The 21,366-nt window shown below is 50.3% G+C and overlaps 1 protein-coding gene across 1 annotated transcript in view; it reads right to left on the minus strand.

The window, feature by feature from the left end:
- Rasgrf1 (Ras protein specific guanine nucleotide releasing factor 1) overlaps positions 1-21,366 on the minus strand; it is a 114,711-nt gene that overhangs the window by 49,428 nt on the left and 43,917 nt on the right. Inside the window, exons 6-11 of the mRNA XM_074061632.1 lie at positions 13,521-13,600; positions 11,113-11,306; positions 10,534-10,643; positions 7,676-7,794; positions 5,682-5,842; positions 1,848-1,911 (exon numbers count right to left, since the gene is read on the minus strand). Coding sequence (XP_073917733.1) covers positions 1,848-1,911; positions 5,682-5,842; positions 7,676-7,794; positions 10,534-10,643; positions 11,113-11,306; positions 13,521-13,600 — 728 coding nt within the window. The remainder of the gene's footprint in view (positions 1-1,847; positions 1,912-5,681; positions 5,843-7,675; positions 7,795-10,533; positions 10,644-11,112; positions 11,307-13,520; positions 13,601-21,366) is intronic.

Here is a 21,366-nt window from a genome sequence, read left to right on the forward strand (position 1 = left end):
AAGCCAGGGCAAGGACCTGTTGACCTTACAGCCTGCACACCTGCATGCTCAAGGCAGTGCCAGCAGCAGCGAAGAGATTTGATGTCTTAGACTTTAAAAAATTTTTTTTGGCAGTACTAGGGCTTGAACTCATGGCCTACACCTTGAGCCACTCCACCAGCCCTTTTTTGTGAAGGGATTTTTTTGAGATAGGGTCTCACCAACTATTTGCCTGTGCTGGCTTCGAACCATGATCCTCCTGATCTCTGCCTCCTGAGTAGCTGGGATTACAGGCATGAGCCATGGGTGCCCAGATGATGCCTTAAACTTTTATGGGCTGACTGGATTAGTTACAGTCCCCAAAGCAAAAGTAAATTCTAGGTAGTTTTTATTACTGCTCTTAACCCGAAAATTCCTTGAGATTTATTTTCTCCTCCTCCTTTTTTTTTTGCAGTGCTAGGGATCAAACCCAGGGCCTCAAGTGTATAAGACCCTTGAACTGTTTATTGGAAAATCTAAGGTCAGAGTTTAAAGATTCTTTCAATGCTTCTACATTAGTTGGGATGTACTGAATGGGGTGGAAAGTTGTGGATGGTCTGTTTCAGCTCTGGCTGCTCTGCCACTCGCTGCTGTGTGACCTTGGAGCATTACCCTCCCCCTCTGGGCTTCAGACATCTTCCTATACAAGAAGAGAGGGATCCATGTCGCTGAGGTCTCCGTCTCTGCTCGTTCTGAAGTTTTAGGACTCCTTGCTGGGCACAGGAGGCTCATTCTGTGTGGTGACTGGGGATCGTGCTGGCTTTTCAGAAACGTGGGGTGTCTGGGTGGATGTTTCAGGTGGGGGTGCTTGGGGCTGTGTCCCCACCTCCGTGGGCCCAGGAAGGAAAGCAGCTTTGGAGTTGACAATTCCACTTGAGCCTAGGCTTTCTGGTGCTGAGTTCAAATCCCAGTATAGCTCCCCCCGCAACCAAAAAAAGGAGATGAGGACCAACTTTGGCCTAATCGAGAGATACGATAGTAGTGACCTACCTTCTAACCCCAAATGACCCTATCCCCAATTCTGATGCTTGGGGAGAGAAATCCCATAGAAACTCAGCCCACCCACCTGCTTGGCCCAGGTCTCATTCACATGTCCCTTTCAGGCCACTGCACCCCACTGAGAGAGACAGTTCTTCTCTCTCAGGACCCTCAGCCCTGTATCCCTTCTGTGAGTGACACTTATTTGTGCTGGGAACATAATCACTAATGCAACAGTGTCGAGAGTTGACTAGGTAATGTGGGATCTGCCATTATGAATGGATTAATGCCATTATTTTGGGAGTGGGTTGATTATTGTGGAAGTAGGGTCCTGATAAAGGATGGGTCTGTTCCCTTCTCTTGTCCCCACACAGTATGATACCTTCTTCATGCAACACCAAAGAGACCTCACCAAATGGGGCTCCTTGAGCTCGAACTGCCCCCCACCACCCAGTGTCCAAAACCATGAGACAAATAAACTTCCAGTGTTTGTAGATTTCCTAGCCTGTGCTATTCTGTTATAGCAGCAGAAACAGACTTTTCCACTAGGGGACAGAAAGAGGAGCAGGTGCCTCTCTGAAGCCCACGCATACAGCCCGGTGAGAACTTGTGTGTGTAACACACGGGGCTGTGCCCTGTGATCCTAAACCTAACAGCATCAACTGGCCAGGGAGCCTGGAAGAAACCAAGAAGGTGGATGCAGGCTTTCTCCTATGTCTGCATCTGGGCGAGGGGCTACCACACTTCAGTATCCACTCCTCCCCCCAAAGAAAGCCAGTGTTGATCCCTGACTGTCCTGGATGAGCATCTGCATCTGTGTGAGTGCATGTGCAAGCCACCTGCACACTCACCTTCCTCCTCTGTGCTTTCTGAGTCCTCCAACAAGGTGCAGTCAATAAGGGATATGACTCCATTCTGAAAAAGAGCAGCAGTCACCACCTTGAACTAGGGGTCGATGTGCTAGCTAGGAGTCCTAGAATGTCAGGGCTGGCAGGCTTCACTGTGAGCATCCACACATATGTGTGTGCGTGTGCGTGTGCGTGTGCGTGTGTGTAGAACACCCCAGTGGACATTTTGCTTGGTCAGTTGAAGGACTTTGGCCCCATGCTATGAGAAATGAGACTGTCCCAGGGAGACCGTCCCTATGAAGGATGAGGTCAGGCTGTGGGAAGAGGGGGCACCGTCTGTCCTGCTTGCCCTCCTCTCCTGTCCCCACAGCATCTCCGAACATCACCTCATGGCCCGAAATCTATAGGAGCTTGAAAACCCTATGTTCTAGGCCAACCCCTTTACGTCATCAACAAGGAATGAGAGGCCAGTTTTGTGAACCCATCGTAGGTGTTGCTATTTTCATTTTACACATGAAGAAATGAATTCAGGAGGTTGAGTGTCTTGCCCAAGTCACCTGGCCAGCTTATGGCATCCAGAGACAGCCTTTTAAGGACTGTCCCAACCCGAGGCCAGCAACTCATTTCCAATTAACAGGAATATCCAGAAAAGTGGCTTCTATCCTTGACTGTGTGTGAGCACCTCTTGCTCGGGACGACCCTTTATATCATGGTGAGGGATAAGAGAGCTTGTGGTGGTGTAAGCCGTGTTCACGGATTCTCTGACACTCCTTCCATGGCTGAGGCCCAATTGCCTTGCCCTTAGGTGTGCAATGGGCTTAGAGACTCATGCCCAGTTAAATAATAAGACAAAATTGATGGCGTAGAACTTTGCTCTCTCGCTGTCTCTTGGGTCAGCTCTTCTGGGGGAGCTACTACTGTGTTGTGGGGGAAAGCCTCCAGCTCACAGCCAGATGAGTCTGTCATCTTGGAAAAGGATTGCTGGCCTGGTCAAGCCTTCAGAGCAGTGTAACCCAGCTGACATGGTGACTACAAATATGGGAGATGCAAGCCAAGACCACTGGGTAAGTCACTCTGGACCTCACCACTGCAACTTGAGGGAGCAAAGGTTGGTTTTAGGCCACTCCATTTGGGGGTAATTTGTTACATAGCAACAGGTAAGCAATACCTGGCAAGAAAACAGAGCTGGCCACGTGGCCAATGTGAAAATGCTTATAAGAGCAGGCAGGTGGAGAGAACAGAACACCAAACTGGATTCCCTAACCCCGGTGCCTGCTTCTTGCTTAGCTCTTTCGTGGTCGGCTCGCAGGACTTGCTGGGCCTTAACCTTGCTCTGTGACATCACTTCAGTGGGCTTGGTGATCTTGGGAGCCATTGAACAACCTTGACATTCTCTCCCTTGGTGCCCAAGCAATGCCTGGGGTCCTTTCAGTCTGCTCCCTTCAGAATGGACTCGGGGCATCCTTTTCCACTTGCCATGTTTAAAGAGAAGTGATTTCAATTTTAGCTTATGGCTGTTGGAGGCAACTGAGTACAGTCATTAAGAACAGAGACTAGAGCCAGACTGCCTGGGTTCAAATCCCAGGTGTGACACGTGTTGGCTCTGTCTCACTTCTAAACTGTGGCTGTGGAAAGCAATAGTATCTGCCTTAGTTCTAGGAGTTGAATATACATAAAGTGTTTGGGACAGTGCCTGGCCCACAGAAATGATCACACAAGGGCTCGCTATTACAACTTCATTATCACAGAATTAAGAGTGACAATGACTGCTACGTATTGAGCGCCTATAATGTGCCAGACATCAGGACTCCCTCATTTAATCCTCATGGCATTCTGGGAAGTAGGTATTTTCCTACACATTCTGCAAGATAAAATGTGTGCACTAAGATGTGGTGAGGTCACATGACTTGTCTGAGGTCCCCTGGTACATGGCCGGCTGTGGTTTTTACTAGCATGTTGATCTTTTAAAACTAAAAAACAAACAAACAAACACAAAAGACAAAAACACCCGCAAATAAAATAAAACTAAATGGTATACAGACATGGGCTTTCAGACTTGCAGAGCAGGAAGTTGCCTGCAGGGGTCTGGTCAACCTGTCCTGCTGGCCCTGCCTGCTGGGGACAGATCCCGCCTGGACCAACACCTGCAGAGAGGAGTTCCAGAGCTGACAAATAATAAGTGTTCCTTGGTATGCGATCTGGCTGGATCTGGAGTATTCGATATTTGTAAATTAATTTCCCACTGTGCAGCCAACCAGCTAATCTGTTGACATGTTAACTCCCTGAAGCCGTGGCTCATCCAGTCGCGACAGGAGGCTTCGGGCTGGCCATCCAGGAGCCTGAAGACTGGGTTCTCTGATGCTTTGACTTAATTACAGGCACCTTCTGTTCGTTCCTGGCTGCAGCATGTTTGAGACTGAAAGCCTGATCGTCACAGGATGGATATGGTGTCAGGGGAGACCGAGGCGCAGAGGGACAAGGTCTTCACACGTAGCAGAGCAAGTTCATGGCCACTGCTAGCGCAGTGCAGTCTCCCTCTGCAGAGCCTCCATGAGGACGGTTGTCCTGTTTGACAGATGAAGTGTAGACAGGGCAAGAATTTCTCCAGGGCCAGATCCTGACTTCTAAAAAACAGGATGAGCCAAGAGCTGTGTGCAATGTTGGGGAGCAGTAGATCCTGCGTGAGCCATGGGCTGTTGGCAGAGGTGGCCTCTGAGCATCCCCAGAAGGGTGTGAAGGTCTGCTGGGGGAGAGAGGCTGTGCAACTGAAGGGGCAGCAGGAGCAAAGGCCCTGGGGTCCATGAGGGCTCTGAAAAGCTTCTTCATCTCTCTACCTGCCCTCTGGGATGAGCCATGCAGTTGAGGGTGTGCTTTGGGGTCCTGAGGGCAGGCCCTGGTGAGCCCTCAGTAGCCTAAGGTCATCTGACCCAGGGCAGCACTGCTGTGAGGAGGAGTGGGGTCTGAAAAGGCACTGGCATGGTCTGACTGAGCAATTTTTGGTTGGAGATGAAAAGTTCTGGGGGCTGCTCTGGCCCTCACTGGGTGTGATCCCGCAGTGATCCCTGTCTCCAGCATGCATACATGCACACATACACACGTGTACACACACATATACACACAACATGTACACAACATCCAGAGCCCAACACACACACATACACAACACATATAAACAGACACACATGTATACCTGCACCCTGTCCCCAACACACCCCACACACACTCACACAGATGTGCACACACAACACACATACAACACACACATATATAACACATACACACACACAACACACACATATATAACACATATACACACACAACACACACAGCATACGTATACACATATAACGCACTTACACACACATACACATACAACACACATATGTACAGACATACACACATGCACACACAATACACACGTATAGACACACACACACCACACATCTACAATGCCTCTACAACACAGTTACACTCAAAACACACAATACACCTCCATACCACATACACACACCACACACGCTCATCTACACTCACTTGTGCCTTTTAGTGGCCGGGTGGCCCCACCGTGCTGGTCTATCTGTGGAAATCTTGGAGCCTTGATCCCCCTCCTATTTCCCATGATTCTTCAGTGGAGGATCAGCCGCTGACCTGCTCATGTCCACACTCAGGTGACTCAGGGCGTGCGCGTGCATGCGTGCGGTGTGTGTACATCTCATGTCTCTGATTCCCTTGCTCTCCTCCTCCCTCTCCTCCTCCCACCATCAGGGTCAATCACAAGCGCTGTGGTCAGGTTGGTGGCTAGTGGCCCTTGTCCCCAAGTCTGTCCAGCACCCTTACCTTGGTCAGGTGAAGTTTCCCTCCAGAGCCTCTGGTACAGATGATGAGGTGCTTGGAGAACAGGAAGCACTGTCGCTCACCCTCTTTCTTGAGGGACAGGGACCCCAGGCGCCCCCTGGTGATCTTGCCCTTTTCTGACATGGGTACCTGGATGAGGGAGCCTGAGGATGGAGGAGATCCTGAGCCTGGCTCCCAGGAAGAGGGCTGCCTCTGATCTGGCTGGAAGGTTGAGGGTGGTGGCAGAGGTAGTGGGACAGGCAGTCCCAGGTCCTGACAACACCTGGCCTTGGATGCTCCTGCAGGCCCTGCCTCAGAGCAGGTGTGGGGTTGGGGGAGTGGGGAGACTAAGAGGAGTTTGAGCAGGGTCCTTGGCCTCACAGCCTGGTGCCAGAGCCTTGGTAAGCAAAGGGACCTTAAGGGCAGGGCCTGGGAGTGGCAGGAGCTGGACAAGCAGGGAAATACACACCTACTGCCACTTGCAGCCAAGGCAGACATCACCAATCAATCCTGGTTGCAGAACCAGAAAGAGCTTGATCTCAGCAAGGTGGCCTGTCCCTACTCTGATCCTTCCACCCCTGACAGGCCACTGGGCTTTCTTCCCCACTGGCCTCGCTGTCCTCAGGATTCAGGTACCTCCTGGCTCCTCTCTCAGCAGTCTTTCTCCCTCTGCAACAAACCTTGTTCCAGGTCACATTAGGCCAGTTCCATTCCTCAGCCTGGAAAGCCCTCGCTTCACTTCCCTACACTGTGAAGTCCCCTTGGTGCATTCAGACCCCATGGGAAAACCCTCGCTGCCTCTCTCCACACTGTGCTAGGCCTCCTGCATCTGGGATGTCCACCTGGAACCCTTCCCTTCCTTTCTCTCCCCTCTGCCTGCATGGTGGGCTTCTGGAAGGCAGGTCCAGCTCCATTCTCTGGGTGAGTCTGGAGTCCCATGGAGGCCTGGCACCATCAGACAGGGCTGGGGTTATGGTGGCTGCATGACTGACAAACAAGACAGGCCTGGCCAGGTCCCCTGTCTGGCCTGCAGAGATGGAAATGTTCTGGCTGTCAAGATGGGGCAGGTTCCTGGTCTGTGATGACACCGCCCACCACAGGAGGGGTCGCACCAGGCCACTTCTAAGCCACAGCTGCTTGGACTTTCCTTCAGTGAGGGCTAAAGTGAGGGTCTTCTGGCCCTTGTGTAGCTCAGGGGGACAAGGAAACAGGCAAGGCTGGCTCTGGGCTCAGGGTATCACAGGTGGGCCTGGGGCAGGGCCTATGGATCACATATGGGGACTGGGCTTACATATCCAAGGACACCAGTCCTTTTCCAAGGGCAGGAGGGGCCACAGGCAGCTATCTGGACCAGTGGGGGCCTCGGGCAAGGTTTTCCCAGTCACAGAGCCCCAGTGCTGGGTAGATGGGGCATTGGAGGGCCATTTGGAGGCAGATGTCACCTCTGGAGCAGACAAGCTAAAGCTGAATTTTTCCCAGAACATGGAAGCCAGATGAGGGGACCTTCAAGCACAGTGCAGCTCTGATGTCCCCGAGCTGGAGCTGATGGGCCAAATCTCCTATACCCCACTCCCAGGTAAGCTGGGGCTAGAGGTGTTTAGACTTCTGAGAACTGCGTGAACTTGGTCTACCCATGTTGGGCAAAGGACAGAGGGAGGGGCCAGAGTCCCTCCTGTGGGATATTGAAAACGCCTGCCATCACTGGACCAGTTGTTATCTCTCCTCCTCCTCCTCTCTCCCCAAAAAGGCCGTGTTAGTGTTTACAAGAGGAAAGTCAAGGCCATCTGGGTGGAACTTTGCTTCCCTCTGGACAGAGGGAAGCTATGAAAAGCAGTAATATAAATCCCAAAAGCCACATGTAGCTGTGGCATCCGCTAACAGTCCGGAACACTCTGCAACCACAGTGGCAGGTCTGGCAGGCAGAACCAAGCCAAGTGGTAAAGTCCTGAGCACAGCCACCGTCGCCGCAGGCCCCGTGGGGTGCGGACACCGCGTACCTTGTCTCACGAAGGTCTGGCTGGTGTCCAGGAGGATCTCACAGCCTTCAATGATCATCCGCTCAATGGCCAGGTTTTTCCGGATGTTTTCCGTCTCACTCACTTCATCGTGCATTATCCTGTGGGAACAGGAAGTAACTCAGTCACTTCCCCAGGAGGGGAGAACACTGGCTCTCTGGCCAGCCCTAAGAAGAAATGCTGGCCCCCAGAATGCTCAGGTAGTCATGAAGGGGGAGGGGGTGTGCATCTACTGAGAGCCTGCTGTGTGCACAGATATCAGATGATATCTGGTAGCAAATCATAGATGCCAAGTGCATAGATATCATTTAGTTTTATCCTTCCAAGGAGCTAGAACAAGGGATATGGAAGTACAGCAGCCAGGAAGCAGGTCTGTCCCATTTCGAAGTCTGAACCAAGTACAGCAGGGAGAGTAGGTCCAGCCTCAGCATCCATACAAAGGTGGCCGTACAGGGGACATCCTTTGTTCATTAGGTTGCCCTTCACCCCACTACTGGATTTATTCCCAAGCACAGAACAAAGTTTGTTCCTATCTCAGGGCCTTTGCACTTGCTTTCTCCCAGATCTTTACATGGCTGTCTCTTTAATGTTGGTTGGGCACTGGAATGGCTTATTTTTTGGAGCACCTGGCAATCTAACTGGCTCAGGGAAAAGCCTTTTCTAGGCTCTGGCCCTTCTGGGAGGGGAATCTGAATATTACTGATTTTTTTCTTTCTGACTTCTGCAACACCTCTGTTGTCCAGGAGATGGTGCCATTGAACTGCTTTTTAAAAATAGCTTTGGTGGGGAAAGGGTGGGAGTTTGCCTTGGTGGGCTTCCAGGATTCTTAGGAAAGCAGTGAGTAATTTTGGGGAGGAGAGAGCTCTGTGGAATGTTAGGGGTGAAAATTGAGCCAGCTTGGTGCTTGCACATGGGTGCTAAATAAAGGGTTGTGAACACTGTTATCCTTGGTTTACAGGCATGTTATAAGTTTTTTTTTTTTTTTTTTTGGTTTAGGGCTGGGGCATCTGGCCAGGTCTCTTCTTTAGGAACCTCAGTTTCCCCCTTTTATCCCCAGCAATTCTCTTCCTGGAAGCCCAAACCAGTCTGATCCAGACCAGTTCCCTAGAGACAGATTCCTGTTTGGAAGCAGGGGTGGAAATGAGCACCCCTTCTCTAAGGAAGGTGGGCTTTGCTAGCGAGGCTGGATTCAGTAAACAGTAAGGATGACCCCAAGTGGCAACACTGGTTGCTATGTGTAAACTGTAGTTGGCAGATAAGGTCTGCCCCAAGCTGGGATTTGTGTTGGGGACCCACATAGCTGGGGCGCTCTGGGAAGGATTCTGGGGCCCTGGAAGTGATGAGTTATCAGTGAGCACAGGAGGAAGGCTTTCTACCCTGTCAGGTGTTTCCCTTGTGGGAGAGTGAGGGGGAGAAGGGCTGTTGTCATAGCAATAGAAAACACTCCTGTGTGCCAGAAGCCCTGGGCTCAGGGTCTAGAGATATTGGGCCTAGGTACAGGTGGTTGGGTGAAAGAAAAGGCAGGGGGCACACCCAGGGTTCTGGGGGGAAGGCTGTCAGGCTTTTACAGCAAATACCTTGGCTTCTTGTGGCTCCTGCACAGTTGTTTGCACAGATGGAGCCTCCCTTGCCATGGGAGTCCCAGACAGTCTCCCCTGGAGAGCAGGGCCCAGGACAGGCTGCAGTCATGCCCAGACACCACTGCCTGATGCAGGCTGGCCCTCCCTCTGCCCAGCTGGGAGCCATGGCCTGCTTGGCTGCCCTTTGGTGACCTCAGCAGGCTGTGTAGGCCCCCAAGCACTACTGATCCACTGCCATGGTCTCACTGGCACCCCGTTCTTGATCACCAGGCCCGTGGTCTCACTGGCACCCCATTCTTGATCACCAGGCCCCTTTTACCTCTTGGCACCTACATTGTGGAGCCCCCAGCCTCAGCCCTTGGTTTTTGAGTTTTTCTGTTAAACTCCCTCTCGTGGTGACCTCACTGGCTGTGGGACTTTAAATGCCATCTCTAAACTGCTGACAGCAGAATGCCTCTCATCCTCAACTGTAGACTCAGATGCCCCATGCCTCTTCATCTTCACTTGGACGTGTAATCCACATCTCAAGTTCCCCAGGGAAACCTGACATCCTCTGAGTCAGCTAATGGTTCTGGATTTGCCTTAAACTCCAAGCTTCCTCCCCACCCCCACATTTACTCAATTGATTCCACCATCAAGCTACATCCAGAACCTGGACCTCTTCCCAGCCTCCCCAGTCACCACCCTGTGCTGAGTGCTGTTACCTGCTGGCTGGGGTGTTGAAGTCCCCCTCCCCTTGCCCTGGCCCCTCTGCTTCTGCCCGGCAGAGCAACATCCCCACTGGACTCCAGGGGCTGAGAGGGCCAGTGAGGGGCCTGGACTAGAGCATTCCAGCCTCTGAAACCAAACAGGCCAGGGCTTCTCCACTCACTGTCACCACCTGCTGTGGAAGGGAGCCTTGGACACAAGAGGGCCTGTCACCTGGGTCCTGTCTGGGGCTCCATCACCACAGGTTTTGTACATTGATACTGGAAGAAAGGAGATGAGTCCACAGGAGCCCCTGGGGACCTCCTTCTCCTGGGAGATGGGCCCACAAGAGTGCCCAGGGCCCTTCCTCAGACCCCCATCTGTTCTAGGAAGTGCACCCAACCCTTTCCATCCCCACTCTTGCTGCTCCTCTCCAGGCTTAGCTATAAACCCTTAGGACACACCAGGAGACTTTGAGGTGGGGTAAGCTGTGCCTTCCCTCATGTCCCCACCTGCATCTTCAGCCCCCCCCCACCCACTCACTGTGGGGGTCCAATGAAGGCAGGGGCTCACCTGGACAGCTCCTCCAGTTTGGACTTGGCATAGTCCAGGCTGTTGCGCTCCACGTGCTCATGGGGCGTGTGGGCCAGGAGCTCGTGGAGTGTCAGGATGTACCTGGGGATCTGTGAGCAGCAGGAGAGAGGCAAGGGGACAGGGAGGTACAGAGACAGAGAGATAGCAGGGGATGGAAAGATAGTGGAGAAAGGGAGCAGAGGAGGGATGGGGTAGGAGCAAGATGGTGACAAGTGAGAGAGGTGCCAAGAGGCAATGGAGAAGGATGGAGAGAGACAAAGAGGCAAAAAGGGTTCCTGAGCCCAGTGCACTTCCCCGCTGGTGGAGAGGGCAGCAGGCTGTGATGCTCATTCTTGGTCTGAGCCCTGCTCTGGTTAGAAGCCAGGAGGGAAAGGACTCCCTGCAGGAGCTGCCCCATGGTCTCCCCTACTGTCCAAGTGGCCAGGTCCCTTGGTGGTCCGCTTGTCCTGCACTGGCCCCCAAGCAGCCAGATCTAGGGTATGTGCTAAAGACCGTGCCCTCCCAACTGGGCCTCCCATGCCACACATTGCAGCCCTCCTGCAGGTGTCTGGGTGGCACCTGAAACATGGGGTAGGTGAGGAAGGTCTCTAGCGTCCTCTCCTCGCAGTCAGGCTTGGCTTCGTACTGCTTCAGCAGCTTGTCAAAGTCTCGGTTCTGCTTGCAGTGGGCCAGGATCTGCAGGCTGTACTGGTGGTTGCGGACGAACTCCTGGTAGATGTTTAGCATGGGTAGCAGGATGTCAAACAGGTCGGCTGCAAGGAGGGCCGGGTCAGTGGGGCACACCAGCCCCATCCAGAGAGGTGGGGCCTGGGTTCAAATCCACACCCCAGAGATATCCCTGTGCTACCTCTGCCTCCCCAGGACCAAAGAGGTGGGCTCTACATTGGGACATTAGAGTCACAGATGGGGCCCATGTATGTGGACTCTGTGACTGGATGGTCACAGAGGGGACATGGAGTATACACACTGCAGGTGCTCATTCTCCCACTGGCTGGAACTGCTGATGGCCTGATTCTCAGCTGGGACCACCTCGCCTGAAGGAAGCTGCCTTTCCTTTTGTGCAGGTCACAGCCCATCCTAGAATGGGTTTGGGTGGGGTGTGGCTGGCCCCTGTCCTAATTCAGGACACTTCTGCATGGCAGTCCAGCTCCTTGCTCCACCTGTCCAGCGTCCTCACCCATCTTCACTGTCACTGCTGATGGTGCTCACCAAGAGCCCCCCGCTTCCACGGCCCTTCTCTTTCAGCTGGACAGGAACTGGGTACCCTGACTCCCTCATTCCAGGACCTCTCCCATGGTCTCTCTACTATGTCTGTCCATCTGTTCTTATCCTGGACCTCCCAGTTCTGACCTTTCAGTTCATCAGGTGGGTTGCCTTCTGGCTTACTCTGTCACCTCCTGGTAATAGATTCTGCCCTTCAAGCCCCCCAAACTCCAACCAGTCTCCCCAAACCTGCCGTAGAACATATGATGGGATGGGATGGAGCAGTGGGAAATCCCTTCCTTCCTACAAACCCTATTTAGAAGGAAAAACCCGCGTTCCCTGCCATTGGCACTCTGTCCCCGGGGGACAGTGACCCCGTGCAACTAGGGATAATTCTTATTTTAACCCTGGAGAAGAGCAGAGTCTTCAACTGGAGAAACACAAGAAGACGCCACTTCCCTGGGAAGCCTGTGCAGGAGGGTGGAGGAGCTCTGAGAGCTGTGTGTGTCTGGCCGGGCTCAGGGGCTGAGAACTTGCAGCCTCAGCTAGCCCTTCCCGGGCCCTGAGCTGGGTTCCTTGTTCCCATAGTGGAGGTTACACCAACACTTGCCTTTACCCACCAAATTGAGAAAGTGAAAACAAAACAAAATGAAAGCCTTGGGCATGGTGCAGGAGAACGGCTGTGCCTCCTGCCTGGCACCTGGGCCTCGGACAGCAAGGGGACAGTAGGGGTGACACCAGAGCCTTTAAACATGCTTTTGTTCTAGGAATTCTACATTTGGAATTCCATCCAAGGAAAGGGCCTCTGATTCCCTCCCCTCCCCTCTCCTCCCCTCTCCTCCCCTCCCCTTTTTCCTTCCCTTCCCTTTCCTTCCTTTTTTGGCAGTACAGAGTTTGAATTCAGGGCCTTGTACTTGCAAGGCAGGGGCTCTATTCTCTGAACCACACCCCAAGCCCTTTTTTGCTTTAGTTATCTTTTAGATATGGTCTTGCTTTTATGCTGGGGGCTGGCCTCAGCCCCAGCATACACATGCCTCCTGTGTAGCTGGGGTGACAGGCACGCACCACCATGCCTGGTGGTTGTTGAGATGTGGGTTTTGCTAACTTTTTTGCCCGAGGGTGGCCTTGAACCACGGTCCTGCTGCTCTTCATTTCCTGAGAAGCTGGGATTATAGGCGTGAGCCACCACATCTGACAAGGGATGATTATTTCAGTGAGAGTCAGATGTTTGGATGATGGTAACATTCTGGGGGCACTGGAGCATTATATGGCCATCAAAAAACTTCTGGCATGGGAAAACGCTTCTGCTATAATTTAAGAAAATCAAAACAACACATACAGCAAGACTCAAACTATAATTTGGTATGTGTGCAATTATGTAAAATGGGATAAAAACCCCTCAAAATCTATGCATAGAGGAAAACTGGAAGGGAACATACCAGTGTTTGTAGTGGTTATCTTTGGGAAGCAGTGATATTTTTAACTGTTTTCTACTTTTTTGGGCTTTCAAATGTGTACATTTGAAAAGAATGTGTACATTCTTTTTAAAGAGGGAAATATGGATAAGGAACTAAAAATATATCTCTTCCTCCTAGAAATACAGCTTTTGACAGCTTGTCTTTCTCTCGTGCCCCCTCCAAGGGATTCTGTGGGTTTAGAAGGTGCCAGGGTGTGAGGATATGGAGGGACAGAATTGTCCCCGGCCTCGAGGGGGCACCTGGGGAGGGACTGTGCTGGAGTGTCTTCCAGGGCTGGTCACTCACCCAGGACCAGCGTGGGCCAGCTGGAGATACGAGCCTTGAGGCCTTGGTAAAAGATCTGATGCAAAAACATGATGGTTTCGCTGGAAGAGAAAGCACAGGGTAAGCTCCCACCGAGGTGCTTCCAGAGGGCACCCTTCTCCCCACCCCCAGTCGTGCTGAGGGGCCTGGGGGAGAGGCAGCGGCTGCCCCTCCTTGAGACTCACAGCAGCCAACCTTCCCTGTGATAGATTCTGTAAACACATCAGGAGATGATGGAGAATGAGGGACCCTTGGTAAAAAGTTACCCAGCATTTCAAGATGGGGACACCAAGCAGGGGCTTTTCTGTGCACAGAGTCACATGTCCATGTGGACAACAGAGGTGGGCAGCTGCTGTGGCCACCTCACGCCCCACCTGCTGGGGGGCCCCTGAGATGTGTGGAGGGACCTGGGGCTCTGGAGTAATAGCTGTGGCTGGAGTGAAAGAGGCAGGGTGGGGACCCACGGAGAATGGGGCTCAAATCTGCTTTTTGCCCCTTCCCAACTGTGTCACCTTGAGCAAGGTGTTTAATGTCCCTAAACCCCAGGTCCCCTGTGTAAGACAGGAAGGTGAACCAAGGAAACTCTTCCAAGCAATGGGGCTGCTCAGGTGCGTCATCAACACTTGACAGATGCTGGCTTCCCTCTGTCACATAACTGTCCCCTTTTGGGAATCAAAATCAGAGAAGCAAAAAGAGCCACAGTTTCTCTGTTTGCTGAGCTCTGTCATCACTCAACACACCTTGGGAACATGGCATTGGTGACTTAGCGCTGGCTGGGAATGGACCCTGGGCCTGTCCAGGCATTCTGTTGCCCTTGGCCCCCTCCCTGCCCCCTTCCCTGCACACTGCTCCTCAAGCAGCTGGCCCCAGAGCACAGGCCAGACACTTCCTCTCCCAGGACTGCCTGTGAGCACAGCCTTCCTTCCCACTAGTCTCCCTCCTCCTTCTGCTCATGGCTCCCAGCTGGGCCAGCTGCAACTCCTACCACCTGCAGACCTGGGATTTCCCCAACATATCTGGGAAACTTGTAGTGCACTGCACTTATGGATTGGGCTCAGACAGGGAGTGAGGGACGGCCTTGGGCGGTCTGTCCCTCTTCCTGCTCCCTCTCTTTCTTTGACACAATTTCTGGGGTCTACACTCTGCTGTCTCCCTTCTCTGTGCTCTCCAGCGCTGCTATTTTCCACACTGGGGAGCAGTCCTGATGCCTCCCCTTCCCGGCAGTTTCTAGTCTGAGGGCAATCCCCCTTTTCCATCACAGAGGCATCCTTGAGCTGCACACAGGGGTAGGAGGCTGTGGGAGACCCAGGGACCCTGAGAGGTAAGACACTGGTGAGCTTAGAAGAGGTTGAGGTATAGGTTGGGGAGGGGGGGAGGGGGACAAGAGAGAGAGGAGGGGGAGGGGAAGAAGGAAGGGGCAGAGGAGGAGGGGGAGGGAGAGCACACCTCCAGGCTACGGGACAAAGCCAGCAACTCAATTGTGTTAAAATGGAAAACAGGTGGAACTGAAAAACTTCCTGCATTCTCACTTCTGAGTGGGGGTCCTGTCGTTATTGTGACTTGTCTGTCATCTCCCTAAAGCCTCAAGAGAAAGCATCCTGCAGGCAGGGCAACACATGGATGCCCCCTGGTGAGGCAGGTTTCTGTCCAGTGTTCTGAGTGGCCCTTGTGCCAGTTTGCACAATGGATAAACAAGTACTGATTTCAATAACTGTGGCTGATAAAGGAATGCAAATCAAAACCACATTAAGATTCCACCTCACTCCTGTTAGAATGGCTGCCATCAAGAACAGCACCATCACCAATGTTGGTGCGGATGCAGTGGAGTCGGGGGGAAGAACCCTCAAACACTGCTGGTGGGAATGTAAGCTAGTGCAACCACTCTGGAAAACAATATGGAGTCTTCTTAAAAAACTAAACATAGATTTGCCATATGATCCAGCAATCCCACTCCTAGGAATATACCTGAAGGAATGTGACTCAGCTTACATCAAAGGCACCTGCACACCCATGTTTATTGCAGTGCTATTCACAATAGCCAAGCTATGGAAACAGCCAAGATGTCCCACTACTGACGAGTGGATTAAGAAAATGTGGCATTTATACACAATGGAATTTTACTCGGTTATGAAGAAGAATGAAATCTTATCATTTGCAAGTAAATGGATGGAACTGGAGAACATCATCTTAACTGGAGTTAGCCAGGCTCAGAAGGCCAAAGGCTGCACGTTTTCTCTCATGTGTGGACTACAGACCTAATATAAATACAGCAATACTGTGAAAAACAGATCACGCAGAGAGGAAGGTCACATACAAGAGATGGAGGGTAAATGAAAGAAGTTAAGAAGGTGAATAAGGTTGATGTCCTTTCTAAACAAGAATGAATATAGAATTTTTAAACCTATTGAATTACCACAAGAAGGGGACTGAGGGGTGAGCCATTTCGGGTTAAAATACATACACACATGGAAATGTCACAAGGAAACTCCCTGTGTAGCTATCTTAAACAAGCAAAATCAGAGAACAGGAGGGCAGAACAGGTCCTGTGGGTGGTGGGGGTTGGTACCAGTGGGAGGGGGAGGAGGTGGGGAAAGGGTGGGAGGGGGATATGGTGCAAATGCTGTGCATACAGGTGTGAAAACGGAAAAATGAGACCTGTTGAAACTGCTCCAGGAATGGGGGAGGGGGATAAAGGAGGATGGTGGAGGAGTGAATTCAAGTGTGATACGTTGTAAGAACGTCTGTAAATGCCACAGTGTGCTCCCACCCAGCAAAACAGTAACAACAACAACAAAAGAACTGCGTGTGCACATGTGAGACATGTATGCAGAGACAGACCCAGGACACATGAGAACGCACCGAAGCAAGAAACTTGGCCTGAGGCAGGTGGCAGGGGCCCAGGAGACTTTCACGGCTTCTTGATGAACCATATATAAGATCTAGATCCTTCTAGAAAAAAATCCTGAGCACCACTGCAACCAGACGCAGGGGAGCCATTCCCAGGCAGCTTTGCAGACAACTGTTCGGGCTACGCCAGGGAGAAAATGAACCTTCTGAAGCCTCAACATTGCACAGGCTTGGACAGCGGCAAAGTAGGAACGTCATAAACCTCAGCTATGAAAACACACCAGCATTCCCTGGAGACATTGCAGGTTCGGCTCCAGGCCACAAAAACGCAAATATGCCAATAAATTGAGTCCCATGAAAATTTCTTTTGGTATTAGGATTTGAATTCAGGGTCTCATGTTTTCTGGGAAGGCACACTACCACTTGAGCCACTCTGCACCCAACGTGAATATTTTTAGTTTCTCAGTGCGTATAAAAGTTATGTTTTGCTGGGCACTGGTGGCTCACGCCTGTCATCCTAGCTACTCAGGAGGCAGAGATCAGGGGGATCACAGTTCGAAGCCAGCCCTGGGCAAACAGTTTACGATACCCTATCTTGAAAAAACCCATCACACAAAAAGGGCTAGGGGAGTGCTCAAGGTGCAGGCCCTGAGTTCAAGCCCCAGCACTGCCAAAAAAAAAAAAAGTTATGTTTCTGTTAGACTGTGGTCTGTTGGTGTCTTAAAAATGTGCACATCCTAATTGAAAAGTACTTTATTGCTAAAAGATGCTAACCATCACCATCACCTGAGCCTTCAATGAACCAGTCTTGCGGGGGAGGGTCTGGCCTTGACTTTGACGGCTGCTGACAGATCAGGTGGTGGTTGCATTGGGCTGGGACGGTCGTGGCAACTGAAAATAAGATAACAATGAAGTTGGGCACTCAATTGACACTTCCTTTCATGGAAGCGTTCTCTGTAGCATGTGGCAATACCGGTTTCAGGTCATTTTAGCCGCAGTGGAACTCCTTTCAAAATTGGAGTCTGTCGCCTCAAGCCTGCAGCTGCTTTAGCAACCAAGTTTGCTAAAATCTTTGCTTGTCATTTCAGCGCTGTTTCCAGCACCGTCTCTGGGAGTGGATTCCATCTGAAAGAGTCATGTTCCTTGCCAATCCTTGAGAACCAACCGCTCATCTTTCTCTTGGAATTGTAGGAAGTCAGCCAAGTTCAGGTTCCACTTCTAGTTCACCGGCTGTGTCTACCAATTCTGCAGCGATGTCTTCTGTGCAAACCTGAACCCCTCAAAGTCCTCCACGAGAGGTGGATCCAACTTTTCACTATCTCCTGTGATTGTTGGTAGCTGACCTCCTCCCATGAATCATGGATGTTTTTCTCTGGCATCCAGAAGGCTGAGCCTTCAGTTGACTTTGTTCAGCTCCATCAGAGAAATCACTTCCTAAGGTAGCTAGAGCCTTGCCAAATAGATTTCTTAAATAGTAAGATTTGAAAGTCAGAATTACTCCTGATGCATGGGCTGCTGTGTTGGCAGGCATGACAACATCAATCACATTGTACCTGTCCATCAGGGCCCCTGGTACATCGTCAATCAGCAGTTATGTATACTGGAGTTTGAGCTCAGGGCCTTGCGCTTGCTGGGCAGGCACTCTTCCCTCAGCTGTTTTTCAGACAGGGTCTTCTGCTTTTTGCCTTGGCCATCCTTGGACTGTGATTCTGCTACCTATGTCTCCACATAGCTGGGATTACAGGCATGCGTCATCATGCCCAGTCCAGCAGTCATATTTTGAAAGGAGTCTTTCTTTTCTTCTGGGCAGTGGACTTACATATTTAGCAATCTCTGTTGTAAACAGCCATGTCACCATCCAGGGTTCTGAGGCTCCACTTTCAGAGCACGTGCACAGTAGATTGAGTATAATTCCTAAAGCCCTGGCATTTGCAGAATGGTAAAGAGCTTCCTCTTGGAGCATCGACGGTAGCCCCGGTCAGCCAGGCATTGACTTCTCTTAGCTGGCATCTCCTGCCAGTAGGAGGCTGTATCACCTCCACTGGAGATCTGTTGTTGAGTGTGGCGTTCTCAGTTATCCGAGCCAGGTCTTCTGGCTGCAGCTTCTCCATCAGCGTCTGCTGCTTCTCTGCACTGTCATGTAACAGAGGAGCCTCCTTCCTTAAACCTGCCCACCCAACCTCCTCTAGCTCCTTACCTCCCTCTGATGTCATAGATTGAACAGAGCTAAGGCCTTGCTCTGGAAGGGGCTTGGGCCTAAGGGAAGAAGGTGGCTGCTTCGATCTCCCCTCCAGACCAGTTGGACGACCTCCCTGCAAGTAAGGCTGATGGCTTTCTTGTTTTCTGTGTGTTTGTGATAACAGCACTTTAACCTCCTACTGGAACTTTCCCTTTGCATCCAAAACTTTGCTGTTTGGCAAAAGAGGCTTATTTTTGGGCTACCTCAACTTCTGACCTGCCTTCCTCACTTAAGTAATCATTTCTAGCTTTTGATTCAAAATGGGAGATGTACGACTTTTGCCTTTCCTTGCACACTTAGGGACCTCTGTAGGGTTTTTAATGGATGGGATTTCAGTATTGTGTGTTAGGACACAGGAAGGCCCAAGGAGAAGGTGAGAAGCAGGGCAATGGTCACTTGGTGGTGTGGTCAGAATACTCAGAATATTTATCAGTTAAGTTCACCATCTTTTTTGTTTTTTTGATGGGACTGGGGTTTGAACTTAGGGGTTTGTGTAAGCATGATTCAAATACTTTAAAATAGTGACATCAAAGATCACTGATTACGATCAGCATAAAAGATACGAAACATTGCAAGAATGACCAAAATGTGACACAGACATACAAGGTAAGCCCACAGTGTTGGAAAAATGGCTCTGGTAGACTTGCTCCACCCAGGCTTGCCACAAACTTTCCATCTAGGAAAATGCAGTAACATCAAAGCACAAAAAAAACCCCAAAAAGCTGGGCGTGGGTGGCTCATGCCTGTAATCCTAATTACTCAGGAGGCAGAGATCAGGAGGATCAAGGTTCAAATCAGCCCAGGCAAATAGTTTGAGGGACCCTATCTCGAAGAAACCCACTGTAAAAAAAGGGCTGGTGGAGTGGCTCAAGGTGTAGGCCCTGAGTTCAAGCCCCAGTACTGCAAAACAAAAAACAAAACAAAACAAAAAACTCAAAAATATACCTATAGTGGGTGAACCTTCCGTTTTTAAAGTGTAAACTTTGAGAACCTCACCTGTAATCTTACTATTCAGAAAGACTGTTTCTTACTGGATGGGTAGCATGCAGCAAGAAAATAGATTACCTTGGGACAAGACCCTGGGTTCAATCCCCAGTACTGAAAAAAAAATCTCATCTAGACTCAGTTTGCTTTAAAAAATCATTACTGAGTTGGCTGAACATTTTTTTCTATGTATTTATCACTCAATTTCTTTTTTAGGAATTGCTTGATCATGTCCATTTAATATTTTTTCTCAAAGTGGGCGTCAGTGGCTCACACCTGTAATCCTAGCTACTCAGGAGGCAGAGATCAGGAGGATCGAGGTTCAAAGTCAGCAAATAGTTCAGGAGACCTTACCTTGAAAAACACCCAACACAAAAAAGGGCTGGTGGAGTGACTCAATTGTTAGGGCACCTGCCTAGCAAGTGTGAGGCCCTGAGTTCAAACCCAAGTACCACCAAAAGAAAGAATCTTCTTTCAGTATTTTAAACATTTCTCTGTATCAAGCACAGTTGCCCAGTAGACACTTTTGCTTGTGTGTCTGCGCACAGGTTTTGTGTCTGGCAGTGTGAAGATTTTTTGTTTTGCCTGTAAGGTACACAATTTTATTTTTGCCTCTGTTTCGGTGCCAAGCCTTTCCCCACTCCTATACCACATCCATAGTCACTGGTATTTTATTTTACTGCTTCATTTTTAGATGTTAGCATCAGTTAGCATTGACTTTGGTGTCTGTCTGATGAGAATAAGGAATATACAAGTCACCTGCCCCTTTGGGTAGCCAATTGCCTCACTCATATATGTCAGGGATTTCCTAAATTATCACCATTTTTAGATCTGAGTCTGGACTTTGTATTTGACCTTGGTCATCTCCTGGTCTCTTCTGGTACTAGTCTCAGGCTGTTTTCATCCCTGTATGCTTGCAATATATTTATTTTTTATTGTGGTGCTGGGGGTACATTGTGACATTTACAAAAGTTCTTACGATATATCAAATATATCATACTTGAATTCACCCCTTCCACCAGTCTCCTTTATTCCCCCTCCTCCCATGTAATACATTTTAATTACAGGCAGGGAATGTTTCTTTCATTGCTGTTCCTTTGTCAAGACTCCATTAGCTGCTTGTATCTATTATCCCATCCCTTGAACTTTCAATCACTTTGCTAGGCTATACTCTGATTAGAATTATATTGAATGTGCAGAATATTTTGGGTGAGAGGACATCTTTTGATACAGATCTTTCTATACTGGTATGTCTCTGCTGTTTGACGTCACTCGGGTCTTGTGTTTATTCCTACAATCTGTGTTCTTGTTTCTCTTTGTTGTGTTATATTTTCTTTCTTTCTTTCTTTTTTCTTTTCTTTTTTTTTTTTCTGTACTATGTTAAGGCAAAAGCTACTGACTTGGGTGTTTTTTTTTTTTTTTTAAAACAATCTAGACTCACAGCAGTAATTCTGACCTCTGACCTACCCTGTAGGGCTGCTCCTCCTTTCCTGGCTTCTCATCTCCACTGGCAGCCCCACCTGGCTGTCCTTTGAGCACAGCCTGGGGGGTCACTGGCCCCTCTCCCTCCAGCCCTCCATTCACTGTGGATTCTGCTCTCTGCACTCTATTGACCGCCCTTACCATCTCTGCCTGGACCTCACAATGGATGTCTTGTTGGCTTTCTTCCACTGCAGCCTCTGGTGTGTCCGTTCTCCACACAGCAGACTCATCTTTTGAAAACCTAAGTCAGTCCTGTAGAGTGGCCTTAAGTTGGCC

Source organism: Castor canadensis, chromosome 19, assembly GCF_047511655.1.
Source record: "Castor canadensis chromosome 19, mCasCan1.hap1v2, whole genome shotgun sequence".
NCBI lineage: Eukaryota > Metazoa > Chordata > Mammalia > Rodentia > Castoridae > Castor > Castor canadensis.